We start from the raw sequence: 16,466 nt of genomic DNA on the forward strand, positions 1-16,466 counted from the left end.
GGCCAAACACATGCCTGCAACAAAAGAACCAACTGACATAGCATACACACCTATTCCAACGAAGACACAAGCGTACAAATACATGTATTTAATTGTGTTGTATTCAGATATCTTTTTATCGCTTGCAATTATCACTGTTTTTCATATGTACATGCTGGCGTTCGTGGTTTCTCTTGTGTGTATAGATTCTATACAGGCAAGTGTTTGGCCAGCTATGTGGGGCGGGTTGAGCATGACCTGTGAACCAGGAAGTGCGGGAATCGGTGTGTGTGCTGTGCTCTGGTGGTGGAAGTGTGAAAAATAAAGTTGACTGGAAGCAGCCGTTCGCCGTGTTCTTTTTTGGTATTTAAATCCATAAGCAAAGATTGATTTAAGCTGCTCGACATTGTTCTATAGTATAGAACAATGTCGAGTGCATTACTGCCCACTTTTAATGCAGTTCCCGCGCAGGATCGGATATATCGACAGTCCGGTTATATTGATATTTTTTCCGACTCCCGACAATATCGATATAACAAGACTTTACTGTACATTTAAAGAGAAAAAATTTTTTGATAAAAATAAATTGTATAAAATTTTGTTCTAGTCCACCCTCGGCCATCTCTGTGTGGAGTTTGCATGTTCTCCCCGTGCATGCGTGGGTTTTCTCCGGGTACTCCGGTTTCCTCCCACATCCAAAAACATGCTAGGTTAATTAGCCACTCCAAATTGTCCATAGGTATGAATGTGAGTGTGAATGGTTGTTTGTCTATATGTGCCCTGTGATTGGCTGGCCACCAGTCCAGGGTGTACCCCGCCTCACGCCCGAAGACAGCTGGGATAGGCTCCAGCACCCCCGCGACCATTGTGAGGAAAAGCGGTAGAAAATGAATGAATGAATTTTGTTCTAGATTTTGGCAGCATGAAACAGAAGCTCAGCCTCACCGTGTTTAGTCCTGACTCTGGACGCCAACAGCAGAGCCTGAGATGGTTTATGTGGCTCTAACATGTCAAAGATGTACTTTGTCTTGTGACAAAGAGACTTGTACACAAGCAGAGTAGTTTTAAAGTCTATTCTCTGAGCGACGGGAAGCCAGTGCAGAGACCTGAGTACTGGACTGCTATGGTCATATTTTCCGGTTCTAATCAGGACTCGTGCAGCAGCATTGACAATTTGGAGTGGCCAATTAACCTAGCATGTTTTTGGAATGTGGGAGGAAACCGGAGTACCCGGAGAAAACCCACGCATGCACGGGGAGAACATGCAAACTCCACACAGAGATGGCGTGGGGGGGGAATTGAACCATGGTCTCCTAGCTGTGAGGTCTGCGCGCTAACCACTAGACCGCCGTGCCGCCCCCCTTTAAAATACAAATAAATAAAAATATCAAAGTGCCACCCCTCTTTTTTGATTATATATAACCCGCGGTGGAAAAGTATGGAAGCCAAAAATATCCCAACGGTAAGTCATAATTATGACACAAGATGGTCATGGTACAAGATAAAAAGTCAGAATTATGAGATACAAATTCGAAATTGTGAGATTAAAAGTTGTAATTATGAAATAAAGTGATAATTATGTGGTAAAAATATCGAACTCATTTGCTAAAAACTGCGCATGCGCCGACTTCACAGCAGCCTTGTCACGTGGTACTCGGCCCGTGCTATATATGTCACAATGTCGATTTTAATCGCATAATTTTCACTTTATCTCGTAATTTGGACTTTTTATCTCATAATTTCATAATGTAAACTTTTTAAAAATCACATAATTGAGTCTTTCTTAGCTCCTTATTTTGACTTTCTATCTCATAATTCGAACTCACCATTGGCGGATTTTGCTTCTTTCACTGGCGGAAACAGGTTTCCATAAAAAAAAGTTACAATGCTTAAATAAAAGTGTGTGTTTTGTCAGATGCGCGCAGTTCAAGAAGGGGTTCAAGAAGTGGTGCGACACTCCCGCCCCTCCTGGCGCTCTGTATGCGGGCAGCTTTACGCAGCGACCTCAGCCAGCCTCCAGGCTGCAGTCCGCCGCCGTGTAGGAGCCACAGAAGCCGGACTCTATCACGCCACGACAGCCGAGGTGCCCCCCCGCAGGAAGACGGACGATGAGGAGGTGGTGGAGCACAGTCAGCGCAGGAGGAACCAGAATCATGACGACCAGATTTCCACCTCTTGTGAAACTTCTGTGGTGTTTGACGTTTTCACTTCCTTACGCAATGCGCGCGCAAGCAGGTAAGTTTACTTTTTGAACATTAACAACACAGCCAATGCCCAACTGCACCTAAAATGACAATTTTCAACATGTTTAGCTAATGTGGCAAAGTGAGTTCATATATGAGTGCTGCTAAAATGCCACCAGGGGATCTGTCAATCAAAGACAAATAGCTCCAAGCCTGCTTCTGTCCAAACCTTTTAGGAGTCCAACAGGTGAGGAGTGATGTGTCCAGGTGCCGAGTCTGTCAGCACCTTTCGTAGTATCTCCATCAGATCTGGTCTGCCAGTCGACACTCTGACACACAGTCGGGCTATATCACCTTTCATTTGACCTCTTGGGTCAAAGGGGGTGGGGGCATTGCCGCCAGCCTCTTTGAGGTTGAGACCAGATCATTTTTAGTGGGGCAGATTGCTGAAACAATCTTTCACTTGGTGATACAAGCACCAAAATTGGCACGCTTGTGCAATAGAACCTACTTTTTCAAAAAAGTATGATATCCAACTTCAAATACAAAATGGCCACCATTTTTCAAGATGGTGTTCGAAATCGTATTTGCACTAAAATAATGACAAAATAATGTCATGGTCATAATCTTCATTCATTAATTCATTCATTCATTTTCTACCGCTTTTCCTCACGAGGGTCGCGGGGGTGCTGGAGCCTATCCCAGCTGTCTTCGGGCGAGAGGCGGGGTACACCCTGGACTGGTGGCCAGCCAATCACAGGGCACATATAGACAAACAACCATTCACACTCACATTCATACCTATGGACAATTTGGAGTGGCCAATTAACCTAGCATGTTTTTGGAATGTGGGAGGAAACCGGAGTACCCGGAGAAAACCCACGCATGCACGGGGAGAACATGCAAACTCCACACAGAGATGGCCGAGGGTGGAATTGAACCCTGGTCTCCTAGCTGTGAGGTCTGCGTGCTAACCACTCGATCACGGTGCAGCCCCCTGAAATAAATAAGAAAAGAAAAAAAAGAAAGAAAGCGCTAGTTATGTAAGGGGGAATAAGTCATTTTCTATACCACGTAATTCTCACTATAGGGTCGCGAGGGTATGCTGGAACCTATCCCAGTTGACTTTGGGGCGAGATGTGGGGTACACACTGGACTGGTCTCCAGTCAATCACAAGGCACATATGTCAAAAACCAACAGCAAAAACATAAAAATCAGCAGCAATTTATATAAAGTTCAAACAATAAGAGTGAAAAATTATTTAACTTGATCAGGGACGACATACTATTAAGATTCATAATTGCATTGATTTTGTAGCATAGAATGGAAATATTAAAGACAAAAATTATATTTTTTAAATGTCATAATTTGAGAAACAAGACAACGAATGAAACTGTAATTTTTTGAAAATTAGAGTATGAGGATAAAGTCAAAATATTGGCCATAAATAGGGGAATAAATTCATAATTTCAAGAAGAAAATTTACAAAAACAAAGCTGAAATAGTTGAAAAAAAACAAAGGTACTTTTACAAGAACATAGTGAAAATATTACAAAAAGGTTGCAATTTTATGAGAACGAAGTCGTAAAGGAAATAAAGGAAAAGGAAAGATAATGTTGTTTTAGTAGAATCATGTTCAAATATCAAATAAAATATTTTTAAGCCCTAATATTATGAGAAACCAACAAATCAAAATAAAGTTGTACATTTCTGGTTGGGGAAAAAGCTACACGTCCATAATATAATTAAAAGAAAACCCACAAAGATCATTTGAGAAGAAAGTTGAAATATTTGAGGGGGGGGGGTATACAAATGGGGAAAAAAGAGCAAAGAGCGAAGTTGAATAATAATAGGCTTTTTCACACATATCAGAAAGCTGAGATGCAGTTTTTTTCATTCATTCAATAATTGTCTATGCCGCTTATCCTCACAACGGTGACCCTGGACTGGTGGCCAGCCAATCACAGGGCACATATAGACAAACAACCATTCACACTTTTTTTTTAAACAATATCGACATGGGGCAGCATGGCGGTCTAGTGGTTAGCGCGCAGACCTCACCGCTGGGAGGACCAGGGTTCGATTCGACCCTCGGCCATCTCTGTGTGGAGTTTGCATGTTCTCCCCGTGCATGCGTGGGTTTTCTCCGGGTACTCCGGTTTCCTCCCACATTCCAAAAACATGCTAGGTTAATTGGTGACTCCAAATTGTCCATAGGTATGAATGTGAGTGTGAATGGTTGTTTGTCGATATGTGCCCTGTGATTGGGTGTACCCCGCCTCTCGCCCGAAGACAGCTGGGACCCTTGTGAGGAAAAAGCGGTAGAAAATGAATGAATGAATGAATATTGACATGTATTTAGAAAAACTGCCATAACGTCACCTGAATTGAAGACAATTTGGCACCAAGAATGAACTGAACTGCCAACAGTCCATAAAACAGCACATTTTTGGAGCTTCATCGTCTTGTGGGGTCACAGAAAGGGAAATCCCAGAGGTATCACGACTTAGTGTATGATGTATGTAGTGCTAAAAGGATCCCGATCGAGCAGATTCATAGGGTAACCAAAATATTAACGTGATATATTGTTGTCTATAACCCATTCACGTTGATCATTGTTGTCTTTGTCATGGCAGAATTTGTGGTCCAGCTCTTCCACCGGCTCTTATCACTCATGAAAGTTCCTCCATTTGTTCTTCCCCTTGCAGTTCTCCCTCCAGAGTGTGCACCGGAGGGCCACTCTGTGCTCCAGAACCCGTACCGCAGCACCACCTTCAGCTCCAGCTGGCTGCTGCAGTCGGCCCTGCAGGACTTCATCTGTGACCACTCACTGGTGCCCGGCTGGTACCAATTCCAAATTTTTGCCAAGCCGGCCATTATGCCCACCCAGTGTGTGGAGGTGAATGTCTCACAGCACCCCCTCCTCCAGTTATTTCTGTGTAACTATTTTGTAGAACCGCCATGTTATTTTTGGACTTTTATTGCCTAAAGAGAACCTCTGGTGTAACAATGTTGGCTCGCATCGGAATAACATGAAGAGTTCCACAGAGAAAAAACATCTGGACAGATACTTTAAAAGTAATTAAGATATCTTTCACATACAGTAATTAGACTCCATAAATCACCGAATCCACTTAGTTGTCCAATGTTTCCGACTGCGACCTCCGTGTTTTCTCCCCGTCAATCATTTTTATGGCTAAATTCACTGTTTTCAATTACAAGCATCAATGCATCTGCCTAAATAACACTCACACATCTGTCAGTGTGTGGAGTTTGTGTCTCATTTTTCACGTGCGCCCCGCTGTGAGAAGCCTGCAACAATCTAGTCGAGGTGTCAACTTCCCTCCAGCTTCCCAGGGCATCCCACTCTTCCGTGGGTGATGGATAGCCACACGGCTGAGCTTGGTGATATGGGAGAAGAACCTGCTTTATCAATGAAAACTATGTGAACGCTCTCTCAGGTGAACCACTGCGGGACCCAGGCTCCAGTGTGGCTGTCCCTGGGAGAGGGAGAGTCCCTGCCGGGCCCGCTGGAGCTCAGGCAGCTGACGGCCTGCGCCGCGTGGCAGTACTTCCCGAGCAGCAGCAAGGAATGCTGCTCGTTCCGCATCCCGGTGTCTGTCCGCAACTGCGGAGACTTCTACATTTACCTGCTGCAGCCCACACAGGGATGCATGGGCTACTGTGCACAGGGTGGTGTATATACATCCATGCAAATAACTCAGGTCCTATACGGGCTAAACACACCTCATCATATTCTTTTCTGCTTTTTGATAGAAATGCCGGATGCGTCACCCACAACATCGCTGACCTGTAGTCCCGGGGAGGTGAACAGGGGCGGAACATGTACAGCAAGTGAGGACCTTTTTCTGTTTTTCCTCCTTTTGTAGCTCGCGCCTGTCGGCTCCTGTTAGGTCAAACAGCAAAACAATCAGCAGGTCAGGGAGTCTCCCTGCGGTCAGGAATGCACCCCCCCCCCCCACCCCCCGCTCGCGGCTCTGCTATAATGAGCCGAGCATGTGTCTCGGCCTCCGGCGGGTCTGGTTTCCGTAGTAACAGCTCTCTGCCAGGTTGTGAATCATGCCAGGGTATGTTTGCAGGAAGCTGGCACAGGCCTAGGAATCAAATCAAATCAAAATCAACTTTATTTGTAGAGCACTTTTCCTGCAAAGACATGCAACACAAAGTGCTTTACAGAATTAAAACAATTACCACAATTAAAAGGAAAAAACAAAGAAACAAAATAGCCCCTCCTTCCCACCCTCCATACTAGACACACACACGCACACGCACACACACAGTAGGTAGACATGGCATGGCACTGAGGATCAAGGAAACGCCATCTTTGGGTCCGTCCACACTGGGAGCCGTGCCATCGGAGGACCAGCACCCGGGCCCCCCGACTCCGACAGACGGGCGGACCCCCACATTAAAGGGAGGAACCCCCAGCCGGCCGGGTCGAAAGGACCCAAGGATGGCACCCCCTCAGCAGACCCGACACAGACCCCAGTGTGGAGGACCCCCCCTGAGGAAACACTGGAGTTAAAAGCTGAAGACCAAGAGCAAAAAAATAGGACTAAAAAGATGAAAACAAAACACTGGAGTTAAAAGCTGAAGAGTAAGCATAAAATAGGACTAAAAACATAAAAACATAAGAAAAGTTTAAAAATATTACTTAAAAGCCTGATTAAAAAGGTGCGTCTAATCTTTTTTTAAAAAAAGGAAGGGGGGGATGAGGTGTTTATGACCCAAACTTTAAAAATATTGATCGGTTTTTACCTCCACCAGGGAGGCGCTAAGGAGGTGCTAGAAACCTCTAAAGAATTTTTTTTGTTTGTTTTGTAGTCATAATTATGCATGAAGAAAATATATTTTCACCTTCATTTGGATTTCAATTCACAAGAAAAGGTGAAAAAAGGTATAGAAAGGTTAAAAAAAAATTTTGTCATGATCTTGCACTCATCTATATTGCACATATAAGCATCTGAATTCACTAAAAAACACATTTAGGTGCTGATATTTCTCTCAAATCTCATCAAGTCAAGTTCTAGTTTATTGCGGAGTTCTCAAAACTTACCGAGCCTATATTTTGCTATGATTAAATATGTTAATCAGATTAATAACAGCGTTATTTAATTAATCTATTGTGATTAATCAATTAAAACTGTGATTAATCATATGAAGAGCTTGCAACCAAAAGGCGCTAAATCCCTTTTGACTGATTTCGAGAAAATCAATGATTTTTAATTAGGCACATATCAATCTATTTGGTCATCAGGTATATATTGCAAATGAAAGAGCTATCAATATAGGTCATAAAAATGCATGCTATAAAATCCTGCACACACCATGTATTTTATATATATATTTTTTTCGGATTTAGCGCCTTTTGGCTGAAATAAATTTGAAGTCACCTTTAACTTCTTCAATGGCATTGTTGTAAAAGAATGTAAGGTGCTTCAATGTGCTACGCTAATAAAATAATTACAACACAGAAGCCATTCTCAACATACAATACACAATAATAATTATTAATTAAATTAATAAAAATTTTATTAAAGCAGTGCTCATATTTGACTGCACCATGAAGAAAATCATCTCATTACAAACTCTTTACATTGTATGTTTTTTAGTACAAGTAAAATAATGTTTCTCATGAAAGTTGGAGGTGTCAAGGTAGAGACATGCCTTTTATGGCGTAAAAAAAAACTTCCATGTTACAGAATACTGTAAAAACACAATTTGTGTTCTCCTGAATTGCATAACATACTGTAACTATCATACGTGTACTTAATGTACACAAACAAAACAGGATGCGCACTGATACTGGCTTTCTGTATGTGCAGTGCCAATTGTATTCTTCTCTCTGATTGGTCAGATTATCAATAGATGGGAAACTTGGGCCAATCAGAATAAAGAATAAAGAAAGGGATAAAGAAAGAAAGCTCCTTTTGGTTGAAAGCATAAATTTCATATCACTTTTTGTCATATTTTTAAAAATGATTTCAAGACCAAAATATGTGATTTGGATACACATGACAGAGGTCTAAAGCCGTAGTTATTTTTCCTCATAATTAGGGATGTCCGATAATTACCGGCCCGATGCTAGCCCACAACGAATCTGATATCGGGTGATATCGGTATCAGGATCTTCCTTTTAATGGGAACTTTGAGAGTTGGACAATATCAGCATATCGGTTATCGGCAAAAAAAGCCAATACTGGACATCCCTACTCAATATATATTTCTTTTTCTCAAAATGTTTCTTTTTTTCTGAACTGAATGTTTCATATATTGTTAAATTGTGTTTTTAGAATGTGGTGCTGCCCAAGTTGTTTAAAAAAAACACAGCCCCTTTGGATAATTTGGACACCCATGGTGTAGATTCTTGCTATGTTTTGTTCCTTTGTAGCTAGGAAACAAGCATGTTATTTAAAACTGTTCCTAGCTATGAAGATCCCAGAGGAATTCACTCGGATATAAAAGTAGAGAGAAAAACAACCTTTTTCTTTCTTCAGCCAAGCAGCCTCCCATTCCGTCTATGCCGGTCATCGTCCCTGAGTGGACAGGGGGCGGCGTCCACCTGAAGTGCAGCTTCAACAGCAGCTACAACAGCTCTTTGGGTCACGTGGTGGCCTGGACCCGCTCCTCAGCTCAGGGCGAGGCCAGGGAGGAGCTCAAGCAAGAGACCACCGTCCAGACGTGGGCCCTCATTGAGCTGGATGGCTTCAACCTGCGTCTGGGAGACACGGTGAGGCCATGGCCGGCTCCCAGAAGACAGACACCACCGAGCACTCAACTGTTGTATTCTTCTGTTTTCAGATTTACTGCTCCACCTTCAGTTTCTTCTTGGACTCCCCAAACGTCCGTAGTGCTTCAGTGGAAAGTCGGGAGTTCTTTGCTGGGATTCGGGTACATTCCAGATGTTTTCACTTCAAATTGATGCAGTGACAATGTAAATCTGCAGGACCATGTTCATTGGCTGTTAGTGACATGTAGATTACTGTTGGGGCCCGACACAAATTAATTTGGACTGCCACATATAGTTTGCCCTCTATACAATGAGACACTGTACAATGAGCCTGAATGTAGCTTCTCATTCCAACTCTGTACAGTAGATGTCACTGTAACTCTGTTCCTTACACCTCATGTGCACCTCAGAACAAGAAGATGTAGCAGGAGAGATCTATGTTTCCTGCTTAGCGGTTTTGTCACTATATATTTTGTCACTATATTGATTTTTTTTTGACAAAAAAGCTACTAGTGACAAATCTAGTGAGTTTATAACAATAAAATAGACATTATTCAACCACTAAGGATGTTTTTTTAAAAATGTTATGCGCAGCTGAGACCAAACGTGAGCAACGTGTCCGAGGATGGGAAGGTATATGAGCTGATGTTCGAGAGCACAGTTCCCATCCCATGCCTGGAGGAGTCATCCTCTTCGGAGCAGTGCACTATCTCCTTGCAGCTCAGCACCAAAAGCCAAGGTGACTGACATCAATGTAGCTTAGTCACTAAGCTAGATGATAGTTACACATAATAGTGTTCAATGCTTGATATAAACAATATAACAATATAAACAATATAAACAATCAACAGCACACTGATTAGTGTGTGTTGTGTTGCAGACGAGGTTGTGCACGGTGCAGATGTGTCTCTGTCCTCCTGCGCGGTGGATTTACACGGGAATCCCTGCAGGGATGACATTTGCAGCTGGGCTGTTGTCCACTTCTCCGCCATAACTGACTTTGTCAAAGACGGTGACAGGATGTCTGAGATCTCTGTCAAACCCATCGTCACGCAGAACTTTGTGTGGAATGGCTATGCTCCAGAACCTGTCCTGGTACAAACACGTCAAAAATGTCAAAAGAGGGTTTCTACTGTCACATTTTAATGTTAGATATGTTTTTTTTTCTTTTCCAGATAAAAGTCAAGGACGTGCCTTCAGCTTACTGTTACGCCTTAACTGATCCTCATATGATTACATTTGATGGCAGGTACTTCAGTTGTGTATTCGTCCAGAAGAATCAATACGTATTTTGTCATTAAAACCTTGTATTTTTAAGGCCCAAGCACCAAACTGCTGTTTATTATTATTATTTTTTGCGTTTCCTCAGATTTGTGGGTGCTGAAACTTGCATGAAAACTCAAGTTTCCAAGTCCATCAGGCCCAGTTAAAAACAATTTAGGACTAAAAGATAAAAACATAAGAAAAGTTTAAAAATATTAGTTAAAAGCCTGATTAAAAAGGTGCGTCTTTAATCTTTTTTTAAAAAAAGGAAGGGGGGGATGAGGTGTTTATGACCCAAACTTTAAAAATATTGATCGGTTTTTACCTCCACCAGGGAGGCGCTAAGGAGGTGCTAGTAACCTCTAAAGAAAAATTATTTTTTGTTTTGTAGTCATAATTATACATGAAAAAATATATTTTCACCTTCATTTGGATTTCAATTCACAAGAAAAGGTGAAAAAAGGTATAGAAAGGTTAAAAAATTAGGTGCTGATATTTCTCTCAAATCTCATCAAGTCAAGTTCTAGTTTATTGCAGAGTTCTCAAAACTTACCAAGCCGATATTTTGTTATGATTAAATAGGTTAATCAGATTAATCACAGCTTTAATTAATCTGTTGTGATTAATCAATTAAAACTGATTAATGATATGTTTTAATGACACTATCACGATTAATCAATAAAACCTGTGATTAATCTGATTAATATATTTAATAATTGAAACGTAGTTACTTTTCCTCATAATTAGGGATGTCCAATAATTATCGGCCCGATGCTAGCCCAAAACTAATCTGATATCGGGTGATATCGGTATCAGGATCTTCCCTTCAATGGGAACTTTGAGAGTTGGACAATATCAGCATATCGGTTATCGGCAAAAAAGCCAATACTGGACATCCCTACTCTATATATGGTGGAGATGTCTATTAGTACAAGACGCACAAAAAAGTCTCAAGAACCCAACGGGAAGTCGGACACTTTGGGTCGAAATCAAGATCTTATTTTTCCGAACTCCTCCAATGTACTTTGGACCAAACGAGCCCAAAGTAAAATCCCAGATTTTAGACGCATGTGTGATGATGAATTGCAAAACATTTTGGCCTCCACCGTATGGTATGGCATGGCAACAAACTTTGATGGCAAGGTCAGATCTTCACAAGGGTAGCAGGGGGTGCTGGAGCCTAGAGAGGCGGGGTACACCCTGGACTGGTGGCCAGCCAATCACAGGGCACATATAGACAAACAACCATTCACACTCACATTCATACCTATGGACAATTTGGAGTTGCGAATTAACCTAGCATGTTTTTGGAATGTGGGAGGAAACCGGAGTACCCGGAGAAAACCCACGGAGAACATGCAAACTCCACACAGAGATGGCCGAGGGTGGAATTGAACCCTGGTCTCCCAGCTGTGAGTTCTGCGCGCTAACCACTAGACTGCCATGCCGCTACTGTCACATGCTGGTCACATCCATACTGTTTATAATCTGTATAATCTGCAATAGCCATATTATAGTCATTTATATCCCTGTACATATCCTCACTGTATTATAGTCATAGCCTGTTATAGTTTTTTTACATAGATCTGTCCATTTTTTTCTACATTTACTTACTACTAAGGTACTTATAAAATTGCACTTCTGGTTGGATGCTAACTGCATTTTGTTGCCCTGTACCAGTGACATGAGCAATAACAATAAAGTTGAATCTAATCTAATCTAATCTTCATCATAATGGGTACATATGAAACAGATGACACCCAGTCACTTCATGAATTTGTAGCTCCAAGTTACATGAGGGAGCTGCTTGCAACCTTAACTCTGGTATCGTAAAGTAGACAAGGTGTTCCTAAAATCATTCTTGTCTCTCTTCCCCACAGGCGCTATGAGAACTACCAAACTGGCACCTTTGTGCTCTGCAGGAGCTCCAACTGGCCGTTTGAGGTCCATGTCCGCCAGTGGGACTGCGGCAGCGGTGTGGCACCGACGTCATGCATTTGCGGCTTGGTGGCGAGGGACGGCAGCAATGTCATCGCCTTCGACATGTGCGACGGGGAGATGGGGGAAACCAAGCCCCGTCTCTCTGTGAAGAATCGAGACCTGACCAAGAGTGGCGTTCGCATCTACGAGTCCTACCAAGGACGCAAAGTCACGGTGAGGGACTATAGGAGAACCAGACTCATCTTTTTATCGTTGAGATGTTTATTTTAGTCCAGGTGAGGACTTGCAAAACAGCAGATAGTGACGGCACCCTCAAGTGGATTCAAGAGAAACATCACAAATTTCGACTCCATTTTCTTGTGTTGACGTATCCGTATCCGGTGTTTTTGTATCGCAACAGTTAACCTTTTCATCGGGAGCATTCGTACGCGCTGATGTGGCCGACTGGGGTATGAGTCTGACTCTGAGAGCCCCTGGTTCAGACCGGGGCCACACCCAGGGCCTGTGCGGGACTTACGACGGAGATCCGGACAACGATTACCACTCATTGGCAGGCACCACACTGCAGGATCTGCAGGATTTCATCTCTGATTGGAGGTCAGTAAACCCTGTAGTACAGTGATTTTCAACCACTGTGCCGCGGCACACTAGTGTACCTTGAGAAACCGTCAGGTGTGCCGTGAGGAATTATCCAATATCACTTTTTATTATTAACATTTATTAATCATCATTTGCAAATATTATGTCAATAGCCATTATGTCAATAGTATACATGGACCCAAATATTCCAATTGCATTTGGTTTATTTGCTCAAACGGAAAGAATTGAACAGGGATGGAATATTCCTTTAACCAATCCGATTGAGGTATCTTGTACCCGCTCAAACGGAAAGTTGTCAGGGTGCCTTCTTCTTCGTGGTGTTTTTCTTCTTCTGTTGTTTATTGGCGGTTGGCAAGCAGCTTTCGTGTGCATTAGCGCCATCTGTGAAACAGAATCTAAACCCTTCTATACTTTATTCACAAGTGCAGTTTTATTGAAAAAGAAAATATGTATCTATATAAAACATGTCCCGGGTTTAATTATAAAATATTAGCAAGATAGAATTTGATCTTTTCCTGTTTAAATTGATCCTGGGTGCGTTCTTTCAGCGCATGCTCAGATATGACGTAACACGCAGATCCAGACGTTCTTCACTTTTAAAAATGGAGGCCAGCAATCGGCACTGGACTAAGCAAAGTTTGTTTTTGATTCAAACTAAATTTCAAGACTGGACAGACGAAAAACTGGCAATACGGAGTTATTCCAACAAGTGAAAGAAAAACTTGGGGAAGCCGGTATCACGTGATGTTGATGTTTACGTTTTACTGGGCATGCCCCATTGACTATTCTGTTTGATTTTCACGGTGCATTGAGATTCCAAGAGATTGGAATATTTCTTTCAATGGATACCATTGTTTCCTGAAAGGTCATTCGGAAAGAGAAAAAGTGGTGATGTAAAACCGTGGCTACTGTGGAGTGTCTGTGGTGTAAAGACTGGCAGAGCAATGTAATATTGGTCCATGTGGCAACACCTACCTTGTTCCTCCCATAGACTTATTGATGCACGTGTGAGGTCGTGGTGACATTTTGTAACATTTTTGGTTAGTGGTGTGCCACAAGATTTTTACAATGTAAAAAACGTGCCGTGGCTCAAAAGAGGTTGAAAAACACTGCATTAGATGGTTCCCAATTCATGACTTGGTGAGGAACCTCGGCCCAGAGAAATCCAGTGTCATGCTCTTCTTTCATTGCCTTCACTGGCTGTGATGTTGTGTCAGCATTTCGAGGTAAAGGAAGACAACAGCATGGCAAACATGGGCAGTATGTCAGTAGTGTTCAGGAAACTCAGCCAGTACCCACCTACCATAGAAGATGCCGACCTTGACATTGTTGAAAAATTAGTTGTCACTATGTATGACAAGCACAGCAACACTACAAAGGTTGATGAGGTAAGACTGCACTTGTTTGCTCGGAAACAACGGTCCTATGATTCTATCCCACCAACAAGTTCATCGCTTGTTCAGCATGTCAAACGATCAACCTTCCAAGCTGCCTGCATATGGGGCCAAGCAACGGTCTGCCAAATGCATTTTGAAAGCCCTGGCAACTGGTGCTGGAGAAAGCAAGGAGAATCCTGGGAAGTTTTGTGGTCAACCCTTCCATGCATTGATCAGTCCTGCCAGAAGCTGACCAAATGCCGCTGCACTGGTGAATGTCGGGGCCCATGCAAATGTTATCGCTACGCTCTGAACTGCACACAACTGTGTTCCTGCAAATGTAAAGAGTAAAACAATGATTCAGGCTAAATTCAGTTCAATCTATTGCACTTCTGTCATGAAGAATTGTGACACCATATTGGTAACTTCACTGAGATATTTATGCATGTAAAAGTCACATAATTGTCATTATATGGTTATAACAATTGATGATATTGAAATTTTGAATACATAACCGGATTCCTTGTGTCCAAAAATATATATTTTGATGTACAGATTATCACAATAGGCGGCACGGCGGTCGAGTGGTTAGCGCGCAGACCTCACAGCTAGGAGACCAGGGTTCAATCCCACCCTCGGCCATCTCTGTGTGGAGTTTGCATGTTCTCCCCGTGCATGCGTGGGTTTTCTCCGGGTACTCCGGTTTCCTCCCACATTCCAAAAACATGCTAGGTTATTTGGTGACTCCAAATTGTCCATATGTATGAATGTGAGTGTGAATGGTTGTTTGTCTATATGTGCCCTGTGATTGGCGGGCGACCAGTCCAGGGTGTACCCCGCCTCTCGCCCGAAGACAGTTGGGATAGGCTCCAGCACCCCCCGCAACCCCCGTGAGGAAAAAGCAGTAGAAAATGAATGAATGAACTTCTGATCAATCTATGTCAATCTATGTCAGACTTAAAATAATAGAGATTTAAACCCCACCCATTTCCAGTTAAACCACGCCCACACCTGGTTTATGTAACGCCCACTCCAAGTACATATACAGATAATTTAGAGGGGTGAACGAGATAGTGGTGTACTCTCTCATTTCCACCAAGCCTTATGGTTTTGTTAGGTACCCACCTTGCTGCAAAAGGTCCCAAACTGGCCCACTCTTTGGTACCCCTTACTACAGTGCTTGGTGGGTTATACCATCTTTTTCCACTCCAAACAGGCTCCCTCCAGGAAGTAGCATGTTCGACACTGTTCCGTTGTCATCCTCATCCTCTCCCAGCACGCTCAGCCCTCGCATGTTCTGCAACTGTCAAATGGAACCCCGCCTTAAATCCCAGCGAAGTCGCCTTCCCCCTGTCACCTCCTCACAGTGGGCCTGCTCTCGCTATGGCAATGTGCAGCTCCCCAGCGTCATCCCGTCTCTGGATGTGACAGCTGAGCACATCAGCTCGGTGGAGTTGCTCAGTGGGGAGGAAGATGGACGACATGGCCATCCCAGCCCCCACAAGCAGCATGGAGGCTCTGCTACTCAGAATGGCGGGCAGACCCACCAGTACGTCCCCAACTCTCCCCACCAAAGCCTCAGCCAGTCCGACTTGGAGAGCTTTGCTTACTTCTTCCCAGAAGACCACGAAGTGACATCTCATTTAGACGTTGCCCCGACGTGGCCGACACCCTCTGGGCTGACTGAGCATAAGGCCATGGCCAAGTGCCGGAACGCCATCGCCAACTCAAGCACGGCACTGGGCTGCAGACGCCTCCTTGACGACTCTGTAGTGAGCTCTGCGGTGGACATGTGCGTCCGCGACCTCCAGTTGAAGGATGAGCACTCGTGGCTGAACGCAACGCTGCCGTTACTGGAGAACGAGTGTGAGAGGCGGCTGGTCGAGGAGGGCACGAGGGAGCAAGACCAGCGGGACAGTGTGGCCATCCTCAAGTGTCCAAATCTATGCAATGGTAATGGAGAATGCTCCGACTGGGGCTGCATCTGTTTCCTTGGCTTTGCATCCTACGACTGCAGTGTATTGTCAGGTAAGCACTGATGAAACATCAGACATGAAGGTTTACTTTCTACTCTACTTGTAATATAGTTCTTCCAACACATTGAAGACCAGATCCCAGAGATTACTGAAGTGGAGAAGGAAGGTCTTTGTGATATCCGGAAGGGCGACTGCTCCACTGTTCACGTCTATGGTCAAGGCTTCAAGAACACCCACAAGCTCATGTGTGAGTTTGTTAAGGAAAAGGTATTTCCTCTTCTCAGGCACTCCGTGGACAAATACACCTCCAAGTGTGACCATATTTGATATGGTCACGATGATGAAAAAGCAGGACGCATAGCCTGGCAAAGGGATACTGAAATGATAATGAAAGTT

General features: G+C 43.4%; 1 protein-coding gene across 1 annotated transcript in view; it reads left to right on the forward strand.

The window, feature by feature from the left end:
- Positions 1 to 1,926: 1,926 nt before the first annotated feature.
- vwde (von Willebrand factor D and EGF domains) overlaps positions 1,927 to 16,466 on the forward strand; it is a 38,393-nt gene continuing 23,853 nt past the window's right edge. The window contains exons 1-13 of the mRNA XM_078790692.1: positions 1,927 to 2,214; positions 4,872 to 5,062; positions 5,625 to 5,856; positions 5,941 to 6,018; positions 8,682 to 8,914; positions 8,986 to 9,075; positions 9,509 to 9,653; positions 9,795 to 10,009; positions 10,090 to 10,163; positions 12,058 to 12,331; positions 12,519 to 12,715; positions 15,311 to 16,122; positions 16,201 to 16,337. Of these exons, the coding sequence (XP_078646818.1) occupies positions 2,088 to 2,214; positions 4,872 to 5,062; positions 5,625 to 5,856; positions 5,941 to 6,018; positions 8,682 to 8,914; positions 8,986 to 9,075; positions 9,509 to 9,653; positions 9,795 to 10,009; positions 10,090 to 10,163; positions 12,058 to 12,331; positions 12,519 to 12,715; positions 15,311 to 16,122; positions 16,201 to 16,337 (2,805 nt within the window). The 5' untranslated portion in view covers positions 1,927 to 2,087. The remainder of the gene's footprint in view (positions 2,215 to 4,871; positions 5,063 to 5,624; positions 5,857 to 5,940; positions 6,019 to 8,681; positions 8,915 to 8,985; positions 9,076 to 9,508; positions 9,654 to 9,794; positions 10,010 to 10,089; positions 10,164 to 12,057; positions 12,332 to 12,518; positions 12,716 to 15,310; positions 16,123 to 16,200; positions 16,338 to 16,466) is intronic.

Source organism: Doryrhamphus excisus, linkage group LG5 (genome assembly GCF_037039965.1).
Source record: "Doryrhamphus excisus strain RoL-2023G ecotype Guam linkage group LG5, RoL_Dexc_Guam_v1.1, whole genome shotgun sequence".
Classification (NCBI taxonomy): Eukaryota; Metazoa; Chordata; class Actinopteri; order Syngnathiformes; family Syngnathidae; genus Doryrhamphus; species Doryrhamphus excisus.